Source organism: Schistocerca cancellata, chromosome 9 (assembly GCF_023864275.1).
Source record: "Schistocerca cancellata isolate TAMUIC-IGC-003103 chromosome 9, iqSchCanc2.1, whole genome shotgun sequence".
Classification (NCBI taxonomy): Eukaryota; Metazoa; Arthropoda; class Insecta; order Orthoptera; family Acrididae; genus Schistocerca; species Schistocerca cancellata.
Genome location: NC_064634.1, coordinates 453395792 through 453422579, shown reverse-complemented (window position 1 = coordinate 453422579; position 26788 = coordinate 453395792). Strand labels below are relative to the sequence as shown.

The 26788-nt window shown below is 57.4% G+C and overlaps 1 protein-coding gene across 1 annotated transcript in view; it reads right to left on the bottom strand.

Moving 5' to 3' along the window:
* LOC126101483 (immunoglobulin A1 protease autotransporter-like) overlaps positions 1-13132 on the bottom strand; it is a 32240-nt gene extending 19108 nt beyond the window's left edge. The window contains exons 1-3 of the mRNA XM_049912132.1: positions 12391-13132; positions 7058-7416; positions 637-930 (exon numbers count right to left, since the gene is read on the bottom strand). Coding sequence (XP_049768089.1) covers positions 637-930; positions 7058-7416; positions 12391-13132 — 1395 coding nt within the window. The remainder of the gene's footprint in view (positions 1-636; positions 931-7057; positions 7417-12390) is intronic.
* Between the last annotated feature and the right edge of the window lie 13656 nt (positions 13133-26788).

The window sequence follows — 26788 nt, the reverse complement described above, 5'->3', positions numbered from 1 at the left end:
GCGCGGAGGAGGCGGCGGCCACTGGTGTTGGTGAGGCGGGAGTTCCACTGCGTGTGCTTAGCGTTAAAGTCACCCGCAATGAAAATCTTCCCGCGCAACGCCAGTAGGACATCGAAATCAGCCTCCTGGAGCAGTCCCCGCGGCGGCCTGTAGGCCGCTACGAAGGTGATTTCCCCTGCCGTAGTGGTAACAGCCACCCCAGTGGCTTCCACAGCGGCAAGGGGCGGAAGCTGGATTTCATGGTGTTTTAGGGAGGCCTTGATGTAAACGGCCGTCCCTCCGCCGTGGGTCAGCCTGTCGGTGCGGTAACACCGATAGTTGGCCACCTTAACATGCACCCCAGGCTTCAGGAAGGTCTCGCACACGAGGCAAACATCTATTGCCTCGTCGCGCAAGAACTCCCTGAATTCCCCTTGCTGTGGGAACAGACTGTTCGCGTTAAACGCACAGACGGTGAGGCCGTGAACGTGGTGATTATCCATGGCGGGGTTGGGGAGCAACGCCGGCCTGGAGGGCCGTCGTGACCGCGGTGACGAGCACCGGGAGTTGCTCGAGCAGCTGGCTCAACGATCGCAGAAGCGATTGGAGCTCAGCTGCTTCTGGTGCAGTGGAGACGTCGGGGGCCGCTGGGGCGACCTCCGCCACAGGGGCGGCTGGCTGGGTCCTCTCTGGTGGCGTTGCCTGACGTGGTGTGGCAGTATCCGGCTGCTGCCGTTGCGCAGCGCGAGCTGCTTGCCGCTGCTGCGGCGGAGTGACGGTGGCAGTCTGTTGCGCTGCGGCACGGGTGGCGCGCCCCGCGCGCCTGCGTCGCCTGCGCGGACGGCGGGCGACCTGCGCGTTGGGCTCGGCCGTGGGGGCTGTCGCCCTCTCGGGCGAAGCTGTGGGCGGCGCAGTCGGCTGCTGTCTCTGTCCGACGTGATGGTCAGGGCGCTGTGAGGGGGCGGGTGTCCCGCTCTTAGTGGCGGCAGCGAAGCTGGTGGTGGGTTGCACCTTTCGAGAAGGAGCCCCTTTGCCTCGCTGCTGGTTTCGGCCCCTCTGGAAGGCCGTACAGCCTCTGTAGCAGGCAACGTGCGGCCCACCGCAGTTGCAGCAGGTCGGTTTGTCCTCGCGGGGGAGGCCACAAGATCGGCTCTCATGCTGTCCCGCGCACTTGACGCACCGGGGGGGCATGGAGCAGTACCTTGATACATGGTCCAGCCGCTGGCATGAGAAACATTGGGCCCTTTTTCCTTTGGCCCTGAGCGGTTCGACCTCGACCTTGACACGGCCGACCCGCTGTACCTGGAAGATCTTCCGATTCTCCAGGTTGTCGACTAGGACAACTTGGTACAGCGGCATGTCGCGGTGGGTCCTGGGAGACTTCATCAGGCCTGTTGACCTGATGCCGAATCCCATGTCTTCAAGTTCCTCACGGAGGTAGTCCGCGCCAAACTTCAGGGGAAGGTGGCGGAAAACCACCTTCAGGAGTTTGAGCGGCTCCGAGGGGTGAGTGAAGCAATGGAGGCCGTCTTTGCAGATGGCATCCATCACTGCACGGTATTCCTCATGGGACGCGACCGTGACCTTGTAGAGGTCGCGGCCGGCAGGCTTGACGGTGGTTGACGTGGCCAACCTGGTCATCTTTTGTTCGAAGGTTTTATACTCGCCGTCCCATTGGACAACGATAGGCGGTGGGGGCGGCGGCTTCCTCTGTGGCGGCACCAGGGGCGCCTCGTCGTCCTCCATGTCGTCGGCGTTCGCCCCTGCGAACGCGTTTGTGGTCGGCAGCGGCTGCGGTGGCTGCAGTGCGGCAGCCTTGGCGGTGTGCCTCCTAGGTGGGGCAACAAAGCCGTCCTCGTCAGGCTGCCTGGAGGCAGCATACGTCGCAGTGGGCCGCTGTGTCCTCTTTGGGTGGAGCACCTTGACGGCACTATGTGGAGTACTAGCTCCAGCTCTCCCGACCGCTGCAGCGGCAGCGCGGGAGGCTCTGTGTGCCTTCTTCCTCGGCCTTGCGGAGTCAGAGGTCGAGGAGTGTGTGTCTGAGTCGTCGTGTGTCATGGCCCGGCGCTTCCTGGGCGCGCGGGCGTCGTCATTGTCTGCTTCGCGACTCTCTGCCTCGGCGATTGCCTCGGCAAGGTTCGCGTCCGGGAGGTCGATGGCCTCTACCTCGGCATCCTCGTGTGCTGTATTTGCGCTCGTCCAGACCGCAGGGGTGTCCCCAGCGCAGGACGGCGCGTCTACTAGCGAGACAAGGGGTTCTTCTTGTGGCATCGGGGCCAGTGGGGCAACCGGGGGAGCATCGACCTCTTGGGTGGTCGAGTCCAGCGGCGCAACTCCCTTCGAGGCCGCCATCGCCGGGACCGCAGATGTTTGCGGTGCGACCGGCGAGGCTCTCGGTGGCACGCCCGATTTTTGCTTCCCCGAGCTCGGTAGCGCAGCGACCTTCCGAATGTTACGGAAGGTCAGTATGGCCGCCTCGTCGTCATTCCGACCGGGGTAAGAACCCCCATGAGCGAGCTTGTTCATGAGAATGAACGCTCGGTCAAAGTCGTTCGAGTCATCGGTAGGCAGATTTGCCTGGTCAGCGTCAGTGGTCGTTAGTCGGTCCATAGGGCAGCTGTATGGTGGGTAGGGAAGTTGGTCGTCTCTACTCTAGTGACCGCGGACTTGTCCCACGTGAAGGGGGTCCTGGATCACGTCGTGCCCTAACGGTCCCTAGGCGCGGCACAAATCGATTACTGAATCGATTTGCTTCGCAGCCGTTAACGAGGTGCGCACGACAATTTCGCCGCTGACGTACTCGCAAGCGAGTAGTCAGCAGTGGAGGTTCGCAGCAGCTTTCGTATCTCACTCGCCAGTGCCCACGTGCCTTAACAAAGGCGCGCAGACAAAGACGCGCGGGAACAAAAGCGCCAGCGAGACAAAGCGGAGCGGTGAGCCAGAGCGTCCTCTCGCTACGGCGGCTCAGCGCGCAGTCAGTGGCCTGGCCGTGTGCGGCGGCGCCGCCTCTCTACTCTCTAATTTCTTCCTCGTATTGGAAGTGTTGCGGGGAAGGTTGTTGTCCCTTGGGGACATTTCCTTCACTTTGACTTGGTGTGTGGGTATGTGCTGATCTTTTGTTTTACTGTTTTGGTGAGAGGTGTGTGTTTCTTTCTTTACTCAGGAGAGTATTGATTTTGGTCTTTTGTATTTATCGTTTCTTTGATCGTATTGACCTAGTGTACTGATTAGTTGGTTTTGTGCGGTACCGGCTGTGGCATAAAACTGTTGTGCCAGGTGTCGGAACCGTGTGTGTAGTGTTTCGATATCCGCAGCTGCATGTAGATCTGCTGTGGGGAATCTTGGAGGTACGTGTAGAGCTCTCCGGAGGGCTCTGTTTTGAATTTTTTGTAGGCGGCCTATTGTCGATCTGGCAGCATAGCCCCATACGGGGCATGCGTATTCCAGTATCGGCCTAATAAGGCTTCTATAGACCGCCACTCCAGTGCTGGGGTCTAGTGAACTGTGTTCATTCAGAATTGGGTACAGGACTTGCATTCTGCCAAGGGCTTTCTTGCGGAGTTCCTCGATGTGGCACTTCCAAGTCAGTCGCTTGTCCAGTGTCACACCGAGGTATCTCGCCGTGTTTCTCCAGGGGAGATTTTGCCCTTGTAGCTGCAGCAGTTGGATGGGTCTTCTTAGGGGTCGGCGTTTTCCGTAGCGTCTAGTTATCATTAGCGCCTGCGTCTTCTCGGTATTTAATGAGATGCGCCATTTCTTGGCCCATTGGTCTGTGCTATTTAATGCGGTTTGTAATCTTCTCGTTGCCAGGTTCCTGTTCGTGGAGCAGGAGAAGAATGCAGTGTCGTCTGCATATTGTGCTGTTTGGACGTGCTGCGTGACAGGGATGTCGGCTGTATAGAGGTTGTACAGGGTAGGACCCAGTACCGACCCTTGGGGCACTCCAGCGCGTATTCTTCTCCTGCTCGACTGTGATCTATCGATCTTAACGGAGAATGTCCTACCGGTTAGATAGCTCTGTATGAGTTTTACTATCGTCCCTGGGAAGCCTTGGGTGTACATTTTGTGCAAGATTCCGGTGTGCCAGACTGAATCAAAAGCCTTGGCGACGTCTAATAAGACAATCCCGCAATAGCCCTTTCGGTTGAAGCTTTCTGTAGCTGCTTCAACTACCCTCATTATTTGTTGGGGGGCGGAGTGTTGTTGTCGGAAACCGAATTGAAATTTTGGCATGATTTGCTCTCTTCTGATGTGATCTTGAATCGGAGTTAAGAGGAGGCGCTCGTACAGTTTGCTGAGGGTGGGCAGGAGACTAATTGGTCTGTAGTGCTGCGGGAACACCGGGTCTTTTCCTGGTTTTGCGATCGCGACTACTTCTGCGTGTTTCCACTGGGTCGGGAATTTTTGTGATCGCGTAATTTCATTGAAGATGTCGGCTAGGTGGGTTATTGCCAGTGGCGGGATATGTTTTAGAAGTTCGTTGGTGAGCTGGTCGTGGCCTGGTGCCTTTTTTACTGGCAGTGACTTGATGGCTCCTGCCACGTCTTCAGGGCTGAAGAGTGGCGTGTATTCATCTTCGTCTTCTGCCGCTAAAAAGGTGGCCAGTTGTCTGCGAACTGTTTCGACGTGTTCCCTGTCCTGTGCCTCTGCTGGCGTGAATTGTTTCTCGAACACGTCGGCTAGCGCGTTTGCTTTGTCTACGGCACTGAACTGCAGTCCACGTTCGCCGTGCAGTGGCGGCATTCTTGCGCGTCTTTTCGTGAACTGTTTTGTGGCTTGCCATAGACTGTGGTCTTCTAAGTTGAGAGTTGATAGTCTTTCGGACCATTGCTGGTTGCGGTGCTCAGTGAGCGCGACTTTCAACTCTCTTTGTAGTCTGTTGAGCAGCCTCCTTGTGTTTCTGTTGCCTGTGAGTTTCCACTCTTTGGCGATCCTGTTCTTGTGTCTTATTTGTGCGAGCAGGTGCTGGGGAAGTTGCCTGGGGCGGGGGAGACCCGCTGGCGCAGGCGTGGCTTCCTCAGCTGCTTGCAGGATCGCTTTCGTGAGGTCTTCCAGCGTTTGCTCGACAGTGTCTGCTGTTGGAGGCGGGGCTTGGGTCAGTTCTGTAGCTATATTGGCGCGGAACTGTTCCCAATTTGTGCGTTTGTGTGTGATTGTTCGCTGTGGGATAGAGAGCCATTCTCCCATATCGACCTCGAGAATGACAGGGTTGTGGTCCGACGACATTCTGTTCATTGAACTTGCGGACACAAACCCCATGATGTGTTTTGTGAGGGCAATGTCGAGGACATCCGCCCTGTTCCCGTTTTTCGGGAAGTGGGTGGGTTCCTCTGGGCCCCACACTTGGAACTGATGCGTGCGCGCGAGTCGTTGCAGTTGTCGACCAGCTCTATTACTTACTCTTGAGTGCCAGTCTGCGTGTTTGGCGTTGAGGTCTCCTCCTATTAGGAGCTTGCCTCGTATTTGGCTTAATGCAGCTATGTCGTCCTCTTCAAGCGTTGGGGAAGGGGGGCGGTAGGCTGCAACGACTGTGAGGGGTCCAGTTACGGTGGCTATTTGTATTGCGACCGTTTCTATCTGTTGGGTTGCTGGTGGGTACACCTGGTGGTGTTCTATGCCTCGTTTGACGTATACTGCGACCCCGCCTCCTGCGGTGGGCCGATCGCGTCTGTAACAATTGTAATTTGGTACAGATGCTCTTACCCCTGGTTTGAGGTGTGTTTCGGCTACTAGGCATACGTCAATGTTTTCCTCTTTTATGAATTCTCTAAATTCGAGGGCTTGGTTGAATAGACCGTCTGCGTTGAAGACGCAGATTTTGAGACCTTGTATGTTTGGTCGTCTATCCATGGTGGGGAGTTGGGTTTCCTGCGTTAGTCGCTGAATGCTGCGACTGCTCGGCTGCCGAAGCGAGTTCGGCTGGGAGGCGCGTGATGCTGGCAAGAACGTTGACCAAGTGGGTCATCTGTTCTTGCAGCATTTTGATGGACGATGCGAGTCCCTGAATGGTGGCGTCCTCGGCTGCTTTATGCAGACTGGGCTTGGGGGGGCGCGGAGGGGCTTCCCTAGGCGATTCTCCGTTACCAGGAACCTGGTTTGGGTCGGGTGGTTGGGGTGGTTTGCTGGGATCGCCTACAGTTGCTGAGTATGTGCGCGATGCGTACACTCTGGTTGTTTGTTGTCTGAACTGTCGGTAGGGGGGCGGTTGTTGGGGTGCCGTTTTATTTGCCGTTCTTTGGGAACGGTCGCCGTAATTTTGCTTTCCTCTGTGGCGATCCCTGGCCTGTCGATATGCAGGGCACCCTAGGTAGCTGGCAGGGTGTGCTCCTCTGCAGTTGCAACACGATTCCTTGCCTTCCCCCCTTGGTACCCTGCATTCGTCATACGTGTGATGCTCTCCGCATCTGACGCATCTCATAGGCATACCGCAGTCTCTTGCTAGGTGTCCTATTTCCTGGCAGTTGAAGCATCTACCAGGCCCTGACTTCTTTTTCAGTTTTTCGGGAGTTACTTCCACTGCCAGGATTCTCTCCACCTCCCAAATTTTCCTGTTCTGAGCTGAGTCTGGGAGGGTTACTGTGTGGAGGGGCCATGGTCTTTTTGGGTGGGTCTTTACCACCGAGCTTACCTCGAAGCCTTCTTCCTCGAGGAATGTTTTAATGTCTGCCGTGTTTGTTTTGTGCGGCATGCCGCGGAACACTACCTTGATGGGCTTCTTGGCCGCTATTGGAAAGGTGTAGTAGTGGATTTTTTGATTTTGTAGCATTTGTTTGACTTGCTTGTATTCGTCAACAGTTTTCAGTGTTACTTTGATTTTGTCCTCCCCTGTGGTTTTTACGGTGAATTTACTGTCTCCTATAACTTGTTTGATCATGTCGTGGATAGTTTTATACGATTGTTCGAATTGGATGACTAGGGGGGGGATTCTATATTTTGTCGTCTCTTCATCTGTTGTTTTCGTGTTGTAATTTGGTGTTGTGTCCGGTGCCGCTGTGTCGGTGTTTTGCTCGTCTATTGTGTCGTACCTGTTGTGTGTTGTGACAGGTGTGTGTGTGGCGGAAGTGGAGGGACGACTGACTGTTCTTTTGGCGAGTATGAAGCCATCCTCGTCTGCGTCTGTAGTGTGCACGTCGGCGTGGGCGAGTTCGACGTCCGTCGTGACGGCCCGTTGCGGCCCGCCGGTCGCGGACATTTCATTGTGCCGCGGCCCGCCGGTCGCCCGCTCCGCCACGGCAGGCGCCTCGCCACGCGGTGCGCGGTCTGTGCCGCTCCGCTCCTGCACGTGTTCGGGTGACGCGGTCGGCTCGGGCAGCCGGCCGCATACCTGAGGGCTTTGTTCGCGCGCGCGGTCGCCCTCCCCGCTTCCGGGGTGGGCGGCCGCCTTTGTGTGGTGTTGGTGAGCGCTCGCTTGTGCGGTCTGCTGCTCCGCGCTAGGGTCTGCGGGCAGGTGTGAAATTTTCCGTTTGCGTGTTCGTGTTAGCGTCTGCTTCTGTTTTGTCCTTGTTGGGGAGCCGCGCGGTTTTTTGGTGGTGGTCTTTTTTTGGCGCGCTCCGCTGCTCGATTTCGGTGATCGTGTTGGTGTTGGTTTTGGTGTTTCCTCTTTATGTGTTTTCGGTTTCAGCGCTCTTTCGAGACGCCGTTCGTATTTTTGTCTGTCTTTGCCCGTGAGTCCCGCGATTGCGTTAGCAAGCAGAAGCTTGGACTTCGGGCTGATTTCGACCTGGCAGTCCGTATGGTCTGTCCTTTGGACCGCGTAGCTGCCAGGTGTCTCTGTGTTCCTTGTGACCGTGAGGATCACTGGGGACTGTGTTATTTGCTCCATGTCCGGACGAAAACGGGAGGCTGCCAAGGGAATGTCAGTCACCGCCTTGGTTGGCACCGTTAGGTTTCCAGCAGGTTGTTCTGACCCTAACAAGCCTATCACGCGCGGGTAACTGGCCATCGACCAGGCCCTGGCGTGCAGTATGCCCTAACTTAGGAGGAGCAGAGCTATTCTCTGCGGCAGCAGGAGTACCTGTGCGGCTGAGGCGCTCGACGTGGCCGGAAAAACGGCGCGCGACAACAGGAAGGCGCGCACCAAACCGCGCCAACAACAGTCCGCCAAACACAACGACAAGTTTTGCCCACCAGACGCCGTCTTAGGTGCTGGTGCCAGTTCGCAATGAGTGCCCGTCTACGTTTTAATAAAAACGCATCCGAGTTCACCCCTTGTTTGTCTCCCGTACAAGCGGGGGCCTATGGCTTTGTGTCACAGACTGACAGAGACGATGCTCGATGCCAGACTGCCACGCAGCGAATCGCGGCGCCGCCTCCTCTGCTCTCTTTTATTCCTCTACCTTTAGAGGGCGTGCTGGTGGAGGTTGTTGTCACCTTCGGACATTTCCTCCTCTTTTCTTTTGTGTTGTTTTTGTTACTTTGCTTTTGTTGGTTGCTGTTCGTTGAGAGTTTTCTTTAGTTGTTCTTTTTCTGCTACTGCAGGAGTAGCGACTTGGGTCTGTTATATCTCTCTCTATGGGGTTCGTATTGCCCAAGGGTGTTGATTAGGTCGTTATCTGAGTTCCGCGCCTTGGCGTAAAACACTTCTGCCAGGGCGCGGAATCGTGTGGTGATTGGCTCTATGTCTGCGGCTTCATGCAGGTCTGCCGCGGGGAAGCGCCTGGGGACGTGTAAGGCTCGTCTTAACGCTCTATTTTGGGTCTTTTGTAAGCGATCTATCGTCGATCTGGCTGCGTAGCCCCATACAGGGCACGCATATTCCAGTATCGGTCGAATTAGACTTCGATAGATCGCTACTCCTGTTGCGGGGTCGAGGGAACTGCTGCTGTTCAAGACAGGGTACAGAATCTGCATCCTGGCGTGAGCCTTTCTGCGAAGCTCCTCTATGTGGCACTTCCATGTCAGGCGTCTGTCAAGTGTGACACCGAGGTACCTCGCAGAATTTCTCCATGGCAGATTCTGCCCCTGCAATCGCAGCAGCTGGTATGGTCTTCTTGGGGGTCGGCGTTTCCCATAGCGTCTGGTGAGCAGCATGGCTTGTGTTTTCTCAGAGTTTATTGAGATTCGCCACTGCTTAGCCCAGTTTTCCGTCCTGTTTAGGGCGGTTTGCAGACGCCTTGTAACCAGGTTCCTGTTTGTCGAGCAGGAAAAGAATGCAGTGTCGTCTGCGTATTGTGCAGTGTGTACATGCTGAGTCGTAGGGATGTCAGCAGTGTAGACACTGTAGAGGACGGGTCCCAGGACTGAGCCCTGGGGCACGCCTGCACTGATTCTTCTCCTGGTCGACAGGGATCCATCGATCTTGACTGAGAAAGTCCTACCGGAGAGATAGTTTTTAACGATTTTGACTATCTTTCCGGGGAAGCCTAGGGTGTACATCTTGTGTAGTATCCCGGTGTGCCAGACTGAGTCAAAGGCTTTTGCTACGTCTAATAAGACAAGCCCGCAGTAGCCCTTTCGGTTGAAGCTGTCCGTGGCTGCTTCAACCACCCTCATGATTTGCTGTGGGGCGGAGTGTCTTTGCCTAAATCCGAACTGGAATTTCGGCAGGATCTGCTCTCTTGTGATATAGTCCTGTATGGGGGTTAGTAGGAGGCGCTCGTAAAGTTTACTGAGGGTAGGCAGTAGACTAATTGGTCTGTAATGTTGCGGGAACACCGGGTCTTTTCCTGGTTTCGCGATCGCAATGACTTCTGCATGCTTCCACTGCGCCGGGAATTTTTGTGATCGCGTCAGTTCATTAACAATATCGGTCAGGTGGGTGATTGCCAGGGGCGGGAGGAGTTTCAGCAATTCATTTGTGACCTGGTCGTGACCCGGGGTTTTCCTGGTGGGCAGGGACTTGATGCAGCGCGCCACATCTTCAGTATTGAAGAGTGGCGTGTAGTCATCTTCGTCGTCTGCTTCCAGGAACACGGCCAGTTCTCTGCGGACTGTTGCGACGTGTTCTCTGTCCTGTACTTCTGCTGGTCTGAACTGTTTTTCGAACACGTCGGCTAGTGCGTTAGCTTTGTCAATGGGGCTGAACTGCAGTCCGCGTTCGCCATGGAGTGGTGGCATTCTTGCGCGTCTTTTTGTGTACTGTTTGGTGGCTTGCCATAAACTATTGTCGTCTAGTTTGAGAGCTGAGAGCCTTGCCGACCATTGTTGGTTGCGGTACTCATTGAGATCGGCTTTCAGCTCTCTCTGTAGCCTATTGAGTAGCCTCCGTGTATCCCTATTTCTGGTGAGCTTCCACTCTTTGGCGATCCTGTTTTTGTGCCGTATTTGCGCAAGCAAGTGCGGGGGGAGTTGCCTGGAGCGGGGGGGCCCCGCAGGAGGCGGTGTGGCTCCCTCAGCAGCTTGTAGGATCGCTCTTGTGAGGTCGTCTAGTGCCTGTTCTGCTGTCTCTGCAGTTGGAGGCGGGGTCTGGGCAAGTTCAGCTGCTACTGCATTGCTGAATTGCTCCTTATTGATGCGCTTGTATGTCGCATGCCGTTGTGGGATAGAGAGCCATTCTCCCATGTCGACCTCGAAAATCACGGGATTGTGGTCCGACGACATTCTGTTTACCGATGTCGCGGATACAAAGCCCACCAGATTCTTTGTGATGGCTATGTCGAGGACGTCCGGTCTTCCTCCGTTCTTTGGGAAGTGTGTCGGTTCCTCTGGGCCCCATATTTGTAACTGGTGTGTGCGCGCGAGTCGTTGCAGTTGTTGACCAGCTTGATTTCGGCGTCTCGAGTTCCAGTCCGCGTGCTTGGCATTTAGGTCCCCTGCTATTAGTAGTTTGCCTCTAATGCGACTTAGTGCAGCTATGTCGTCCTCTTCTAGTCTTTGGGAAGGGGGGCGATACACTGCAACGACTGTTAGGGGGCCAGTTACTGTAGCCACTTCGATTGCCGCTGTTTCTATTTCTGCTGTATTGGGGGGGTATATTTGATGGTGTCTGATACCTTTTTTGACATATACCGCTACCCCGCCTCCGTGAGTGGGTCGGTCGTTTCTGTAACAAATGTAGTTTGGTACAGAAACTCTTAGTCCTGGTTTGAGGAATGTTTCTCCCACTAGGCATATGTCAACTTTTTCTTCCTGTATGAATTCTCTAAACTCCGTGGGTTGGCGAGTAAGGTTGTCTGCGTTAAACGCGCATATTTTGAGACCTTGTATATTAGGTCTCCTATCCATGGTGGGGGACAATTTTTCCTGTGGCTGTCGCTGCTACAGGCGACTGCTGTGCTGCCGATCTGAGGTCGGCGGGGAGCTGCGTCAATGTTGCTAGAATGCCCACTAGCTGGGTCATCTGTGCCTGTAGCAGTCGGATGGACGACGCGAGTTGCTGGATTGCAGCAGACTCGACTGCTTCTCGCGGACTGGTTTGTGGATGGCGTGGTGGACTGACTTCCCTAGGACTTCCGTCAGCTTGAGGAACCTGATTACTGGTGTGTGGTGGTGGTGGTAGGTGGTTCGGCGGGTCGGGTGGGTCACCGGTAAGTGCACGGGAATATTTGGTAGATGCGAAGACCTGTGTTCTTACGGTGTCCTGGTGTCTTCTCTGGGGTGGTGGGGGGGGTGGCTTGGGTGCTGGCATGCTCCTATTGTGATTCGGGGTTTTATTGATAGCTTTGCCCCTCTGCCTGTCCCTTGCAGCTCTGTACTCAGGACATCCTAAGTAGCTGGCTGGGTGCGCTCCCCTGCAATTGGCGCACTTTTCTTTTCCCTCCCCCCTTGGCAGTTTGCACTGCTCGTAAGTGTGGTGTTCAGTGCATCTGACGCACACCACTGGCATCGTGCAGTCTCGCGCGATGTGTCCTAGGGCCTGGCAGTTATAGCAGCGGCCTGGTCCCGATCTCTTTTTGAGCTTCTCGGGAGTGACCGTTAGCGCCAGTATCCTTTTGACCTCCCAGATCTTTCGGTTTTGGGCAGAGTCTGGGAGGGTGACCGTATGAAGGGGCCAGGGTCGGTTCGGTCGCGTCAACACCACCGAACTAACCTCGAAACCTTCCTCCTGAAGGAACTGTTTGATGTCCGCAGTGTCGGTGGTATGTGGTACACCGCGGAACACCAGTCTAATCGGCCTTCTCGCTGCTAGTGGGAAGGTGTAGAAATGAAGTTTCCGCTCCTCTAGCACCTTCCTCACTGCCTTGTAGTCGTCTACGTTTCTAAGGGTGATCTTAACTTTGTCACCGCCAGTTGTTTTGGCGGTGAATCTGCCTTGCCCTACCGTGTTCGTGATGACATCGTACAGTGCTTTATAGTCATTGTCGAATTGCACGACTATGGGCGGGATTCTGAGGGATTTGTGTTGTTCGTTTCCCTCAGTGTCATCTGCTTCTGGCGGCGCATTTTGCGCAGATTCTCCCACCGCGTCGAATCTGTTGGCGGTGTGTATTGGGGCTGGTGTGTCTAAGACGGGGGATCGTCTGGCGGTTTTACGTGCCAGCTGGAATCCCTCGTCGTCAATTTCCTGCGTGGCGATCTCTGCGCTGCCTCCGCATCGCTCGCTCCCCTCAGCGCACACCTCAGCAACGCTCCGAGGTTCCTCCGCTCCGGCATTCCCCCGCGGTGGCGAGCCCGCGCCGGCGGTATCGGTTTCCTTCCGCCGCCCGCGCGCACTCGCCTCCGCGCCTTCGTGCTTTTGCGCATTCACCTCGGGGCGCAGCCGCCCGGCCGCCTCGGGGGGCGCGCTAGCCGTCACAGCGCAGGCGCTTTGTTCCGCTGCTACCTGGCCCTGCTGGCCGCCGCTGCACGTGGCCCGGTCGGCCTTTGTGTTGGCAGGCGCGGTCGGCTCAGGCGCGGCCGACCCGGCCGCGTCCGCCACTTCCGGCCGCCGCGCAGCGACGGTTTTACGCGAGGTGGTCTTTCGCTTCTTTACCGGTGACCCTGGTTTGATTTTGTTGCGTTTCGGTGACTTCTTTGACTTCGCCTTGATTAGACGGGCACTTGGTGGTGTTCTGTCACCCTTGGGCAATATCGGTGGTTCTTTCCACGCTCTTTCGAGCTTCTTTTCGTATTTACGTCTGTCCCTACCGGTGAGACCCGCGATTGCGTTGAGCAACAGCAATCTCGAGCTCGGGCTCATCCCGCCCTGGCTGCCCGTTAGGTCCGTCCTGTTGACCTCGTAGCAGCCAGGGGAGTTTTCTTTCTCTATAATCGTGAGTTTCACCGGGGTGTCCATGTCCAGACTCGGAAGGATGGCTGCCAGGGGGTGTCGGTGTCTGCTTTCGGTTGGCACCGTTAGGTATCAGGCAGAACAGTCCGACCCTAACAGTTCTAACACGCGCGGGTATCTGGCCGTTGACCAGGCCCTGACGTGCAATTTCCCTACTCTTGGGGGGGAGCAGAGCTAGTCTCTGCGGCAGCAGGAGTACCTGTCGCAGCCGAAGTGCTCGAACCGGCCGAAAAAGCGAACCGCGGCAGCAAGAAGACGCGCACCAAGACGCGCCAACCCACAGCTCACAACCCGCAACGACAATTTGCTCAACAGCTGCCGACAATTCAGCTGCTCGCCCCGCAATCTTCTTGCAACTCCGCTCCCGATTTGAAAAAATCAGGAGCTCGGAAGCCTTAGTGCCGAACCGTCCAGCTACAGCGCTAGGACAATCAGCGACTAATCCCGCAAGCGGGTTCCTATGGCTGAGTAGCAACGAAGAGGGAGAGTACTAGCGCAGCCCCGCACACGCGTCCGCACTCTCCAGAAGCTACTCAGCGAGCGGCGCCGCCAGGGGTGGGGGTCCTTTATGCTCTCGGGTGCGGCGGCCGGTTGCGCTCGCGGCCCATTGGTCGGCGGCCGCAACGGGGCGAGCTGGTAAAGGTGCGGCGGCGGGGCGCGCTGGGTGCCACTGTGTGGGGAGACGCTGACTAGAGCGGAGCGCTTGCTGCTGGTGTTGCTGCCGTACGTTCACGTTCTTGTTTGAGATGCCGCCCAAGACTAGCGGGAAGGCCGCCAAGAAGGCTGGCAAGGCTCAGAAGAACATTTCGAAGGGCGACAAGAAGAAGAAGCGCAAGAGGAAGGAGAGCTATGCCATCTACATCTACAAGGTGCTGAAGCAGGTGCACCCTGACACGGGCATCTCGTCGAAGGCGATGAGCATCATGAACAGCTTCGTGAACGACATTTTCGAGCGCATCGCGGCCGAGGCGTCTCGCCTGGCGCACTACAACAAGCGCTCGACCATCACGTCCCGCGAGATCCAGACCGCTGTGCGGCTGTTGCTGCCTGGCGAGCTGGCCAAGCACGCCGTGAGCGAGGGCACGAAGGCGGTGACCAAGTACACGAGCTCCAAGTAAGGAGGTGGCTCTGGAATGGAAGGAGATCCTCCGTTGCGAGAGCGGCAAAACGGCCCTTTTCAGGGCCACCAAATGGCCTTTGCGGGAAGGGCGGAATTGTTGTTGTTTTTGTTTTGTTTTGTGTGTGAGTGGGTGGACGGCGGCAATAGCTACCGCTTTGGTTGCGACGCGACGGGGTGGGGTGGCCGATGCGATGAATAATTTGATTGTTTAGGGGGCGCGTCGCGTGTTGCGGGGTACGGCCACGGTGTGACGTGGAATGGAGGCACGTGCGCACAACTCGTTGTCTGCGAGGGGGGGGGTTGAAGTGCGATCGGTGATGTGCCCTTTGGATGGAGGTGCCGGTTAGTTACGTGACGGGTGGAAACGAAACGCGATTGTTGGGAATGTCAGTGTGTAACGACGGCCGTTTGCGGGTCGGTTTGCACGCCATATATGGCGAGGGTGAAATGTGTCTGTAAATGCAGCGTGGAGGCGCGTGAGTGACGTTTAAATGTGAACGCGCAATGAGACACCACTGTGTATTGCATTGTACGGGCGACACGCACGATGATATGTACCTTTCCCCCGACTCTGATTTCGATAGTCGTGTCTGACTGACTGTGTCTGCTTGTGTGCGTACGACGCACGCACACCGACGTCGTCATTGAAGATGCATGCTCGCGTGTCCAGTGCAGTACAGTAGAGTAAGCGCGACGCTAGAAGACGACGGTCGCTTTGGCGAATGTGCGTACACGTGTTTGTGTGTATGTCGGTGATGTGGTCCGATCCGTCGCCTCTGGGAAACTGTCGATCGGCGCGGTACACCGGACGTCTTGAACACCCGTCATACCGTCGGTACACCGTCGCGCTGAGAACGGTTACCGAAAGGTGAACGAACCTCTGATCGGTCGAATGTCTGGGCAGAACGTGAGGAGAGAATGGTGGAGGGAAGGACAGAGGGGAAAAAAAAGAAAAATAGAGAGAGAGAGAGAGAGAGAGAAAACGGAAAAAAAAAAAACCAAACAAAACGGAGAAACGCAGTGTAGAGCAACGGAACGTTCCCGTGTCGGAGGTGTATTGTAGCCGCACTGAAATGCGTGTAACGGCGCGGCGGCAAGTGTCTGCCGTGGTGAACGTTACCTTTGACGGCTGAATTGTGCGTTGCGTTGCTCTTTGCTTTCCCGGATGTGTATGTAACGTAACGTTCGTTGAGATGGTTCTGAGGAAGAATGTACGACAGTGCCCGTGCCGTCTGTGTTCGTGTGCAAAGCCATTGTGTGTGTGTGTGTGTGTGTGTGTGTGTGTGTGGCGTCCGGGAATGGCGGTGGGCGTGCCCTGCATGTGGCCCGGAAGGCTGTTCGTTTCGCGGTAGTTGTGTGGACAGGGGAGGGGCACGCGTAACGCTGCTGGCATGGCATGGCATGGCATTCGGGAGATGGGAGGGGGCAAACGAAGAAAACAAGACGCGGAGGCTATAAAGACGGGGAGGGGCGCGGTGTGGGTGGCTTGCGCTGCGCTCGGCTGGCGCGTGCGGCGTTGTTTTTGTGCAAAAGAAGAGAAAACGAATGGGTTGCCGGGAGGGGGCCGTTGTGGTGTAGCCGCAGACGCGGCTGTCAGTGAACGTGGTGAGACCGACGGATGCGCGAGGGGCGGGGGCGGGGGCGGGGAAAACACTAGAAGAAGGAGAAAAACGCTGCTGCAACCAACATAAAATGAGGCCTTTTGTAACCTGCCAGCAACAAAACAACAACAACAAAAAAAAAAGGGTCTATCAACATTGAATGTAAATGGAAATGGACCCAAGTGTAACCTCCCCGCACAAATAGTCGTTAAGTAAGTGAGTGAGTGAATGATGATAAAAAATGTGCCAGAATGTTGTTAACGTCCCTAGAAAATGAACGAACGAAGATTGATGAGAAACGCGCGATAATATGATGAATGGAAATAATGAACCATGAACATCTCAACAGACATAATTGAAAACCCGATAAACGTTGTAAGGGCAGCGCTGGCTGACCTTCGGCCCTGTGTATTCTGAAACGTCCCCCTTTGAACAACCAATGTATACAAAACTGTGCTTAAACTGACACACAATATTTTGAGCGCAACGCAATCTGACTATCAAAGATCCCTGCAAAAGAATGGCCCTGAGTAACATTAAAGTACACCTGTCGGAAATCACTTACCTCACAAAAAGCTTCATTACTCGAACTACTGCAATACAGCGAGCACCACTGCTGCCAGCTAAATAAGAGATTCCAAACTACGGAGGGCACTAACTACCGATGGGGATAGTTAGCAAAGTAAAGATGTTTCATAGAGAACAACAAACAATGTATTTACCCTTAATATCATCACCAGTCATAATATATGTAATTTGAAAAGTCCGCCATCTCTGTCCTCACGTGCACCAGTGCTGGCGGCTCACCCCTAACTGCGCAACGCTACGCGCTGTTCACATCCAGCTATAGCAGTTCATGACAACAATGCAAACTAGCCACAGACTGCACACAGCACAGGCAGTGATTTTCACGCGGAGCGCTACGTGGCATTACCAATATAAAAATCTAAACAAACAGCGTACGTACAAATTAGAATAAAAAGAGCAAAAGATCGTTACGTCAAAAAACAAAAACAAAAAAGACAAAAGAGAAGAAACAAACTGCATCTATATGTGCTCTTAACTGTAGATACCTGTACACAGCGTCGTGCAATGAATGCCGGCTCACATTTAATTTTGATTGTTGGAGGAAATGCGTAGGAAATATTCTTTAAATGGAAATGAATGGTTGTACTTTAAAAAAAGTTAGTTTGGAAACAAAGTATTATTGGGGCATTTTGTTGTGAAGAAAATAGTTACAATTGACATACAGTATTAGATTTGCGCAATGCAGCTTCATTACCTTACCTGTAATAACAATATGCATCGTCCCGAACGGAGACCAGAGTCGCGAGAAGAGCACGCCGCCGCCCGCTCAGTACAATCGTCCACTCGCTAATACTGTCGACTGACTAGTACCTCTCCCGACCCGCCACATATAGATGGCAACTGTTCCTGCCGACCCGCTACGTGCTACTAGTGTCGTGTGGCGCAGACTAGCGGCGATAAGAAACGCTCTGGTCAGAGATTGTGTCGTGCCTCGCCATCGCTGGTAACGAGTACATACGTGTTTCAGCGCGCGTACCGGAAGACGCAGTGCGGAGCCAGAGACTGTGTTGTCGAGGCCGTCGGCGCAGTGCATGTCGGTCGGTCGAGTGCGTGCGGGAGGGCAGAGAGGCAGCGTCGGCACGGAGATGCACGCACGGGGGCTGCGGCGTGGCGCGTTTGCGGTAGGCGCCTTTGGTGGCAACGGCCGGGACAAGCAGCGGTGTATGGTGTGGTGCGGGCCGGACAGGGGCGGAGGAGGAGGAGGAGGAGGCGGCGGCGCGACGATGGCATTGGGGCGGAAACGGGGACGGGGACGGCGACGGCGGATGTTGAGAGAGAGGCGTCACGCGCGGACCGACACAGACGCACAGATAGATAGATAGATAGATAGGTAGGTAGGAAGAAGAAGGGGCGGCTGGTGAGTGGGTGCAATTTAGGCGGTAGACACAAGAGGTCGGCACGGCATTTGCGTGATGTGGCGTTGTGACGGGGTGTGCTCGCTTGCCTCGTTTTGTTGATGCGCGCAGGAAGATGTGCAGAGCAGCGGCGGGCGGCTCGGTTCGGTTTGGCCCGGCGGGCCGCGCTGTTGTCGCGGACGTGAGCGCCCCCTGGCGGGTGGCCGGAGGCGGCGCGGCGTGTTGGACGTGTGGCTGGCGGCAGTGCACAATTGCGAGTGGCTGGCGGTGTGGCGGTTGGCGCGTCGGGCGGCCGAGAGAGAGGAGAGGTATGTGTTTGCGGGCGCCTTTGCTGCGCGGCGTCGTGCAGGGAGGGAGGGCGGGCGCCTGTCGACTGTGTGTGTGTGTGTGTGTGTGTGTGGCGAATTGGCGGCGTTGTGCTCCGGCCGAAGGCGTCGGGAGAGGAGAGTTGGTCGTGATGTCATGTCGCGCCGTGTCATGTTTGCGAAACGGCTGCCGAGAGGTGTGGTGGTAGCGAGCCGGTCGGTGTCGGTGCGATGGGAATGTGCGTTTGGCGGTTTCGGTGTGCTTTTTGCGGCGTGATAGTGGGGCGGGCGGGCAGGCTTGCTGTTGTTGGTTCCTTGTGTCTTGTGTGTAGCTTGATGGCAACGTGGAAGGGCGCCGGTTTCGAGCCGTGCGTGTGGTTGTCGACGTTGACTGGTTGGGGTGTGCCGTTGCACGTGCATGTTTGGGCCGTTGGTGTGGTTTTGGCTGGCTGGCTGTGTGTGTGTGTGTGTGTGTGTGTACGACGGGAAGGGGGAGGCGGCGGTGGATAGTGCAGTAGTTGTGTCGCGTTGCCACGGGCGTCGGGTGCGGCTGTGCGTAGTGGCGGAAAGGTGTCGGTTGCGGGAAGCGAGGCCGTCGTTGGCGGTGTCGCGTGCCTTCGTGAATCGAGTGGGGCGGGGAAAGGAGCAGCGTGCCGCTGCGTCGTGGCCGTTAGCCAGAGGCTGTGCTTTGATAGTTTTGTGGACGGTTCGTGCGAGGCGATTTGTTGCCTGCCCTATGTTTGTTTGTTGTTTTGGAGACGACGACTGGTTGGTGGCGTGCGCGCGAGCGAAGTGGCGGTGTGCGTTTCCCGTGCCGACTGCCGACTGCCGGCTGGCGACAGGTGCGCCGTCGGTGGGGTGGGTGGCCGGCACAAGTAGAGGCGGCGGCGTCGTTGCGGTGTGTTTGTGTTGTCGGCTGTGTCGGCGACAGCTGTTTGTGCGGTGCGTGTGAATGGTGGTGCAAACGTGTGCTGGCGTTGAGGCTGCGACCGCGGCGTGTTGTTGGTTGATGTTGAACAGCGGCTGTGTGCGGTGGTGGTGTTGCCGCACGTGCATCCGGCCCGGCGCGGAAAGCGCAGTTGCGGCGGCCCTTCGGTGCCAGCCACGTCGCGTGAGCGGCGGGTTGCTCTGGTCGACACGTGGTGCTCTGGTTTGTTGTTTGGTGCCCTTTGGCCGGTGGGTGGTCCGTGTGTCTCGGTATCTGGTCGTGGTCGTGCTGCCCGCCCGTTTGTCGGCGTTGTCTGTGGCTTCGCTTTTGTTTTTGCGGCGTGCCGACGACCCGACGCGACCTTTACACCCAAAGTGTGGCGCCCGAAGGTGAACCAACGTAATCCGACCTCGGCGCTTAAGCTCTAAGCCTAAGCTGAGCGAACCGAACCGAACCGAACCGAACCGAACCTGTAGCGTTGCGTAGCGTGAGGTGAGGTGAGGTGCGGTGAGGTCAGCCTCAGCGCCAAGTAAGCCAAGCTGTCCGGCCGTGAGGTGGGTGGGTAGGTAGGTGCGGCTGCTGCGGCCACCTGACGCCCGACGTGTGTTTGAATGCTTAACCTAAGTTTGAGGCTTAACCTAACCCAAGTGGCCTTAACCTAACCTAACCTAACCTAACCTAACCTCACCTCGGACGCCCGACGTGTGTTTGAATGCTTAACCTAAGTTTGACGCTTAACCTAACACCGACGCTTAACCTAACCCAAGTGCCCCTAACCTAACCTTAATGTAACGTAACCTAACCTAACCTCTGACGCCTGACGTGTGTTTTGAATGCTTAACCTAACCCAAGTGCCCTTAACCTAACCCACGTCCACCGAACCTAACCGAGACGTGTGAACCTAATGTCTAACTCGTAACGCGTGATGATGTTGGCTGTCGTGTGTGCTGACGGCAGATTGGGTTGGTCTGTAGTTGCGGATTTCGGTTTGCCTCGGGCGAGGGGTTGGCTCGTAAGCGGCGAGGGGCGCTCCGGCGGAGCATGTTGCTTTGCAGGCGGCGCCCGTTTTTGCGGCGGGCACAATTGAAATTGTTGGGAAACGAACGAAAGGGCTGTGAATGTTGGCGGGCGAGAGGAGGAGGACGTGGCCCGACGGCTGCGGGCCGATCGGGAAACGGTGGGAGGGCGATGGGGCGGCGGAGGTGCGTTTGCACGGCCGTCATCGCCGCACGCCTCCGCTTGTGTGGCTGTGGCGCCGGCCGCGCTGGCCGGGCTGCCGCGGCGACGGTGTGGGGCTTTTGCCGAAGGTTTGGCCATTGTGGCGGGTCGTCGGCTGGGGCTGTGGGGGCGGCATTTGGGCGTGGGCGGCGATTCTCGGCGGGCCGACCCAGGCTGTAGCGCGCGGTGGCTGCAGTTTGGCCGTGGTTTGCGGCGCTGCCGTGGCGACTGGTTGGCGACTGTGGTGTGGCTGTGTGTAGCCCCATCCTCGGTGGTTTGAAAGGCGCGGGTGGTTGTGGCGCAGGTGTGGGGCTGCTCCGCACAGGCTGTCGGACGTTGGGCGGTAGCAAGCGCGGGAGGCGCGGCGCGGCGGCGCGCAGAGTGGCGGCCGCTCTCTCGGCCGTCCGCGCCCGCCCGCGACACTGGCTGGGCCTGTGCGTCGAGGCGGCTATTCCTCTGCTGTGCGCTCCGCTCGCTGCGTGTCTCCTCTCGCTCTCGCTGCTCGCTGTGTGTTAACGCGCGTCGTCGAAATGGCAGATCAGGCGGCTACGAACGAGACTGCTGCGGCACCCGCCGCCACCGGCACTACGAAGAAGGCAAAGTCTGCGTCGTCTGCGAAGAAGCCGCGCGCCAAGCCTGCGCACCCGCGCACCTCTGAGATGGTGACGGCCGCCATCAAGAGTCTGAAGGAGCGCGGCGGATCGTCGCTGCAGGCGATCAAGAAGTACATTGCCGCGCACTACAAGCTGGACGCGGAGAAGCTGGCGCCGTTTATCAAGAAGTACCTCAAGTCGGCCGTGGTGGCGGGCGAGCTGGTGCAGACGAAGGGGAAGGGCGCGTCCGGCTCTTTCAAGCTTGCCGGCGCCGGCGGCGGGGCGGCTGAGGGCGGCAAGGCTCGTGCTGGCGGTGCCAAGAAGAAGCGCGCCGCTCCGGCCAGCAAGGAGAAGAAGGGCGCCCGTGCGGCCGGCGCAAAGAAGGCTGGTGGCGTGAAGGCGGCGACTGGTCGGAAGGCGGGCGCCGCCAAGAAGGCGTCTGCGGCGTCGGCCGCTCCCGCCGGTGCGAAGAAGGCGGCTGCTGCCAAGCCGGCCAAGGCCAAGTCGCCGTCGAAGGCGAAGAAGGCCGCCAAGGTTCCGACGAAGAAGCCGAAGGCGCCGCGCCCGAAGAAGGCGACGACGCCGTCTAAGGCGAAGGCTTCGCCCAAGAAGAAGAAGTAGAGAGGAATGGGAAAGGAAGGGTTGGCGGTTGACTCCGTCGTCCGCACCCCCCGTCCCCGTCGTCTAGTGGCGCGCAACAGACGCGCGGCCCAAAACGGCCCTTCTCAGGGCCATCAAAGCACGTCTGGAAGGTTTTGATTGTCGTGTTTGTGTTGCGGTGTGGTTGTGTCGTCTGGCGTTTCTGTATGCCCGTGTGTGGATACTGTTTGCGTGCCGTTGTGGTTGGATTGCGGGGGGTCGGTGGCGGGTGCGGGCGGCGGTAGCGGTTTTGTCGTTGCGGTTGATTGTCGCCGTTTTTTTTTGGTCGCGGCCGGCCGACGGTTGGTTTTGTGTCATGTTGTTTGAATACTTTGGTTTGCCTGCCTGCCGTCTTCTCGGATGTGTCTTGTCTTGTGTGTGTGTGTTCTTGCAACGGGGGCGGGGGACGTTGAGATGTGGAAAGGGTCGGTGGCGTTGGACGTGCCTGGCTTTTTTGTTTGTTTTTTTCTTTTCGAAACGAAGCGGCGGCCGGCCGTGTGGTTGACGGCGTCGGCCGATGGGTATTGTGCGCTTTGAGCGCCGCGCCGGGGAGGGATGATGTTGATTGTTGCGCGCGCCAGCAAGCTGGCAGAGGAGAGCGGCTGTGGCGGACGGACGGGAAGTGGAAGTGGTGTTTTGTCTTTGGTTCTGTGGTTGTGGGGCGAGAGGCGACCGACAAAGTTTGCTCGCGACGGAGTGATGTTAGTGGCCCTTAAAAGGGCCGTTTTGTTTGTTGCGTGCGTGGGCGGTGCCCAGCGGCTGGCGCGGTGTTTAGGCGCGCTCGCCGCGGATGCGGCGCGCGAGCTGGATGTCCTTGGGCATGATGGTGACGCGCTTGGCGTGGATTGCGCACAGGTTGGTGTCTTCGAAGAGGCCGACGAGGTAGGCCTCGCTGGCCTCCTGCAGGGCCATGACCGCGGAGCTCTGGAAGCGCAGGTCGGTCTTGAAGTCCTGGGCGATCTCGCGCACTAGGCGCTGGAATGGCAGCTTGCGGATGAGCAGCTCTGTGCTCTTCTGGTAGCGCCTGATTTCTCGCAGGGCGACGGTGCCCGGCCTGTAGCGGTGGGGCTTCTTGACGCCGCCGGTGGCGGGCGCGCTCTTCCTCGCCGCCTTGGTGGCGAGCTGTTTGCGCGGCGCCTTTCCGCCGGTGGACTTGCGGGCCGTTTGCTTTGTGCGGGCCATAGCGGTAGCGGTAGCGGAGCGGCGTGGAGGCGAGGTGCTGCGTCGGGTGCTGCCTTGACGACACGGGCGCGCGCCAGCCGCAGTCGCAGTCGCACGTGACTGAGGGTTGAACCCTCTGCCGGGGTCGAAGTTCTAGCGCGTGCTGCGCTTCGCCTTCTTGCATGGTGTGGTGAGGATGAGTGATGACTTGGCAGTGGTGGCTGGTACTTGACAGTTGTGCTGGTTTTGTTTTTTTTTTTTTTTTTTTTTTTTTTTAAGAAAGAGAAAAGGATAGTGAGAGGGATAGTGAGAGAAAAGGAAAACGAACGGCCCAATTGACTGGCCGGAAATTACGAGTAGTGACAGAAGAAAGGACAGAAGGAGGAACAGTGAGAGAGAGTGAAAGCGAACGGCCATTATCCTGGCCTCTTCTGCTTCGTAGCGGCGGCGTGATGGTGGCGGCAGTCAGTCGTGAAATGGCGAAGTGGGGGGGGCGCGCGCCAGCCACCGTGGTGCGCTTATATGCCCTCGGTTGCGCGTGGTGGGGGGAGGGCGGGCCAGAGTCTATATAGGGGGGCTGGCGCGTGCGCTGGGCGCAGACCGTAGCCGACTCGCTAGCGCCGGGTGAGGAGCCAGCCGCTGCAGCAGACGTTTTGCTTGCCTGAGCTTTTTTGAGGATTTAGAAGAGATGACTGGCCGCGGCAAGGGAGGAAAGGGGCTCGGCAAGGGTGGCGCCAAGCGGCACCGCAAGGTGTTGCGCGACAACATCCAGGGCATCACGAAGCCCGCGATCCGCCGCCTGGCTCGCAGGGGCGGCGTGAAGCGCATCTCTGGTCTGATCTACGAGGAGACCCGCGGAGTGCTGAAGGTGTTCCTGGAGAACGTGATCCGCGACGCGGTGACGTACACTGAGCACGCCAAGCGCAAGACTGTGACGGCCATGGACGTGGTGTACGCCCTGAAGAGGCAGGGGCGCACCCTGTACGGTTTCGGCGGTTAGGCGCGTCGCAGCCGGTGTGCTGTGCCGCGTTGGCCTTCCCGCGGCCGTGGGAGAGACGAAAACGGCCCTTTTCAGGGCCACCACACTGTTCGGAAATTGAAAAGTGCGAAAGAGTCTGTGTTGTTGCTGCGTGTGTTGCCTGCCTGCCTGCCTGCCTGCCTGCCTTCTTTCTTTCATTCTTCATTTCGTTTGCGTTTGACTGACGTGACGTGACGTGACTGGGAGAAAGGAAAGGAAGCGGGTCTTGTGGCTGTGTGTGTGTGTGTGTGTGTGTGCGAGAGAGGGCGTTGTGTGTTTGTTTTGTTTATCGATAGATGGAGACGCCGGGCTGTGTGTTGTTGTTGTTGTTGTTGTTGTTGTTGTTGTTGTGCGAGAGGCGGTGAATATTTGCGTGGTTTTGGCTGTGTGTTTGCGGCGGCGTTGGAGTTGCCGAGGCAAGGCGTGCCCATAGGCGGCCGGATCAGCTGTTTCGTTTGTATGGGGCGCGCGGGAGTGGAGGGCGGTGTGTCGACGCGCTCGTTGAACAGTGGTGATTATTGCTGTCGTTGTCGTTTGGAAGGCGACTGTGCGTGTGCGTGCGTGGAGGTGCTTGAGGCAAACGAAACAAAACAAGAGAAATGTGTGTGTGTGTGTGTGTGTGTTGGGCCACACGGGCTGTGGACGACAAGATGGCGGCGGCTCTTCTTGTTGTTCTCTCTTTTAAGTCCTCTACCGTTAGAGGGGGCGTTGGTGGAGGTTATTGTCGCCTGTGGACATTTGCTCCTCTTTTCTGTGTGTTGTTCTTATCTTTGGTAGTGTGCTTTTTCGGACGTTGCTGTTTGTTGAGAGTGATTATGTGTTCTGTTTGTGCTACTGCTGGAGTAGCGACTCGGGTCTTGCACATCTGTCCCTGTGGTGTTCATATTGCCCAAGGGTCAAGACGTAATAGTCATTTTCGGAATTCCGCGCGGTGGCGTAGAACGCTTCTGCCAGGGCGCGGAATCGTGTTGGGGGTGGTTCTAGGCAGGTCTGCCGCGGGGACGTGTAAGGCCCGTCGTAGAGCGCTCTGCTTTGGACCCTTCTGTAGGCGATGCATCGTCGATCTGGCTGCATAGCCCCATACAGGGCGCGCATATTTCCAGTATCGCTACCCCTGTTGCGGGGTCGAGGGAACAGGGGTACAGGATCTGCATCCTGGCGTGAGCGTTTGTGCCAAGTTCCCCTATGTGACACTTCGCTGTCAGGCGTGACACCGAGGTACCTCGCAGAATATCTCCCCCTGCAATCGTAGCAGTTGGTATGGTCTTGTTGCCGGCGGCGGCTGTGGAAGTGAGTGAAGTTAAAGTAAAGTAAAGCAAAGCGCGGCGAGGACGACTGAAATTTTGCTTTGGACGTAGGTTTGTGTGGTGGCCCTGAAAAGGGCCGATTGTTGTGAGCCGAGCCGGGCCGGCAAAGCGCGTTGCGTGCAGGGGAGCACGCAGCGCTGCTGGGCGGCGGGTCCGCGTGCCGATTGCCTGGCCTCTCTGTTTAGGCCTTCTTCTCGGTCTTCTTTGGCAGCAGGACGGCCTGGATGTTGGGCAGGACACCACCCTGTGCGATGGTGACGCCCGACAGGAGCTTGTTGAGCTCCTCGTCGTTGCGGATGGCAAGCTGCAGGTGGCGCGGGATGATGCGCGTCTTCTTGTTGTCGCGGGCCGCGTTTCCGGCCAGCTCGAGCACCTCAGCCGCGAGGTACTCCATGACGGCGGCGAGGTAGACGGGCGCCCCGGCGCCGACGCGCTCGGCGTAGTTTCCCTTGCGCAGGAGGCGGTGGATTCTGCCGACCGGGAACTGGAGCCCGGCCCTGCTTGAGCGGGACTTTGACTTGCCCTTGACTTTGCCTCCCTTTCCGCGTCCGGACATGGCGATGCGCTGTGGTGTAAAAACGAGACGAGACGAGACGAAGGACGGTGCGAGCCGCAGCGAGTCGAGCAGCGGAGTGGCGGCGCCGCCAGGGGTGGGGGTCCTTTATGCTCTCGGGTGCGGCGGCCGGTTGCGCTCGCGGCCCATTGGTCGGCGGCCGCAACGGGGCGAGCTGGTAAAGGTGCGGCGGCGGGGCGCGCTGGGTGCCACTGTGTGGGGAGACGCTGACTAGAGCGGAGCGCTTGCTGCTGGTGTTGCTGCCGTACGTTCACGTTCTTGTTTGAGATGCCGCCCAAGACTAGCGGGAAGGCCGCCAAGAAGGCTGGCAAGGCTCAGAAGAACATTTCGAAGGGCGACAAGAAGAAGAAGCGCAAGAGGAAGGAGAGCTATGCCATCTACATCTACAAGGTGCTGAAGCAGGTGCACCCTGACACGGGCATCTCGTCGAAGGCGATGAGCATCATGAACAGCTTCGTGAACGACATTTTCGAGCGCATCGCGGCCGAGGCGTCTCGCCTGGCGCACTACAACAAGCGCTCGACCATCACGTCCCGCGAGATCCAGACCGCTGTGCGGCTGTTGCTGCCTGGCGAGCTGGCCAAGCACGCCGTGAGCGAGGGCACGAAGGCGGTGACCAAGTACACGAGCTCCAAGTAAGGAGGTGGCTCTGGAATGGAAGGAGATCCTCCGTTGCGAGAGCGGCAAAACGGCCCTTTTCAGGGCCACCAAATGGCCTTTGCGGGAAGGGCGGAATTGTTGTTGTTTTTGTTTTGTTTTGTGTGTGAGTGGGTGGACGGCGGCAATAGCTACCGCTTTGGTTGCGACGCGACGGGGTGGGGTGGCCGATGCGATGAATAATTTGATTGTTTAGGGGGCGCGTCGCGTGTTGCGGGGTACGGCCACGGTGTGACGTGGAATGGAGGCACGTGCGCACAACTCGTTGTCTGCGAGGGGGGGGGTTGAAGTGCGATCGGTGATGTGCCCTTTGGATGGAGGTGCCGGTTAGTTACGTGACGGGTGGAAACGAAACGCGATTGTTGGGAATGTCAGTGTGTAACGACGGCCGTTTGCGGGTCGGTTTGCACGCCATATATGGCGAGGGTGAAATGTGTCTGTAAATGCAGCGTGGAGGCGCGTGAGTGACGTTTAAATGTGAACGCGCAATGAGACACCACTGTGTATTGCATTGTACGGGCGACACGCACGATGATATGTACCTTTCCCCCGACTCTGATTTCGATAGTCGTGTCTGACTGACTGTGTCTGCTTGTGT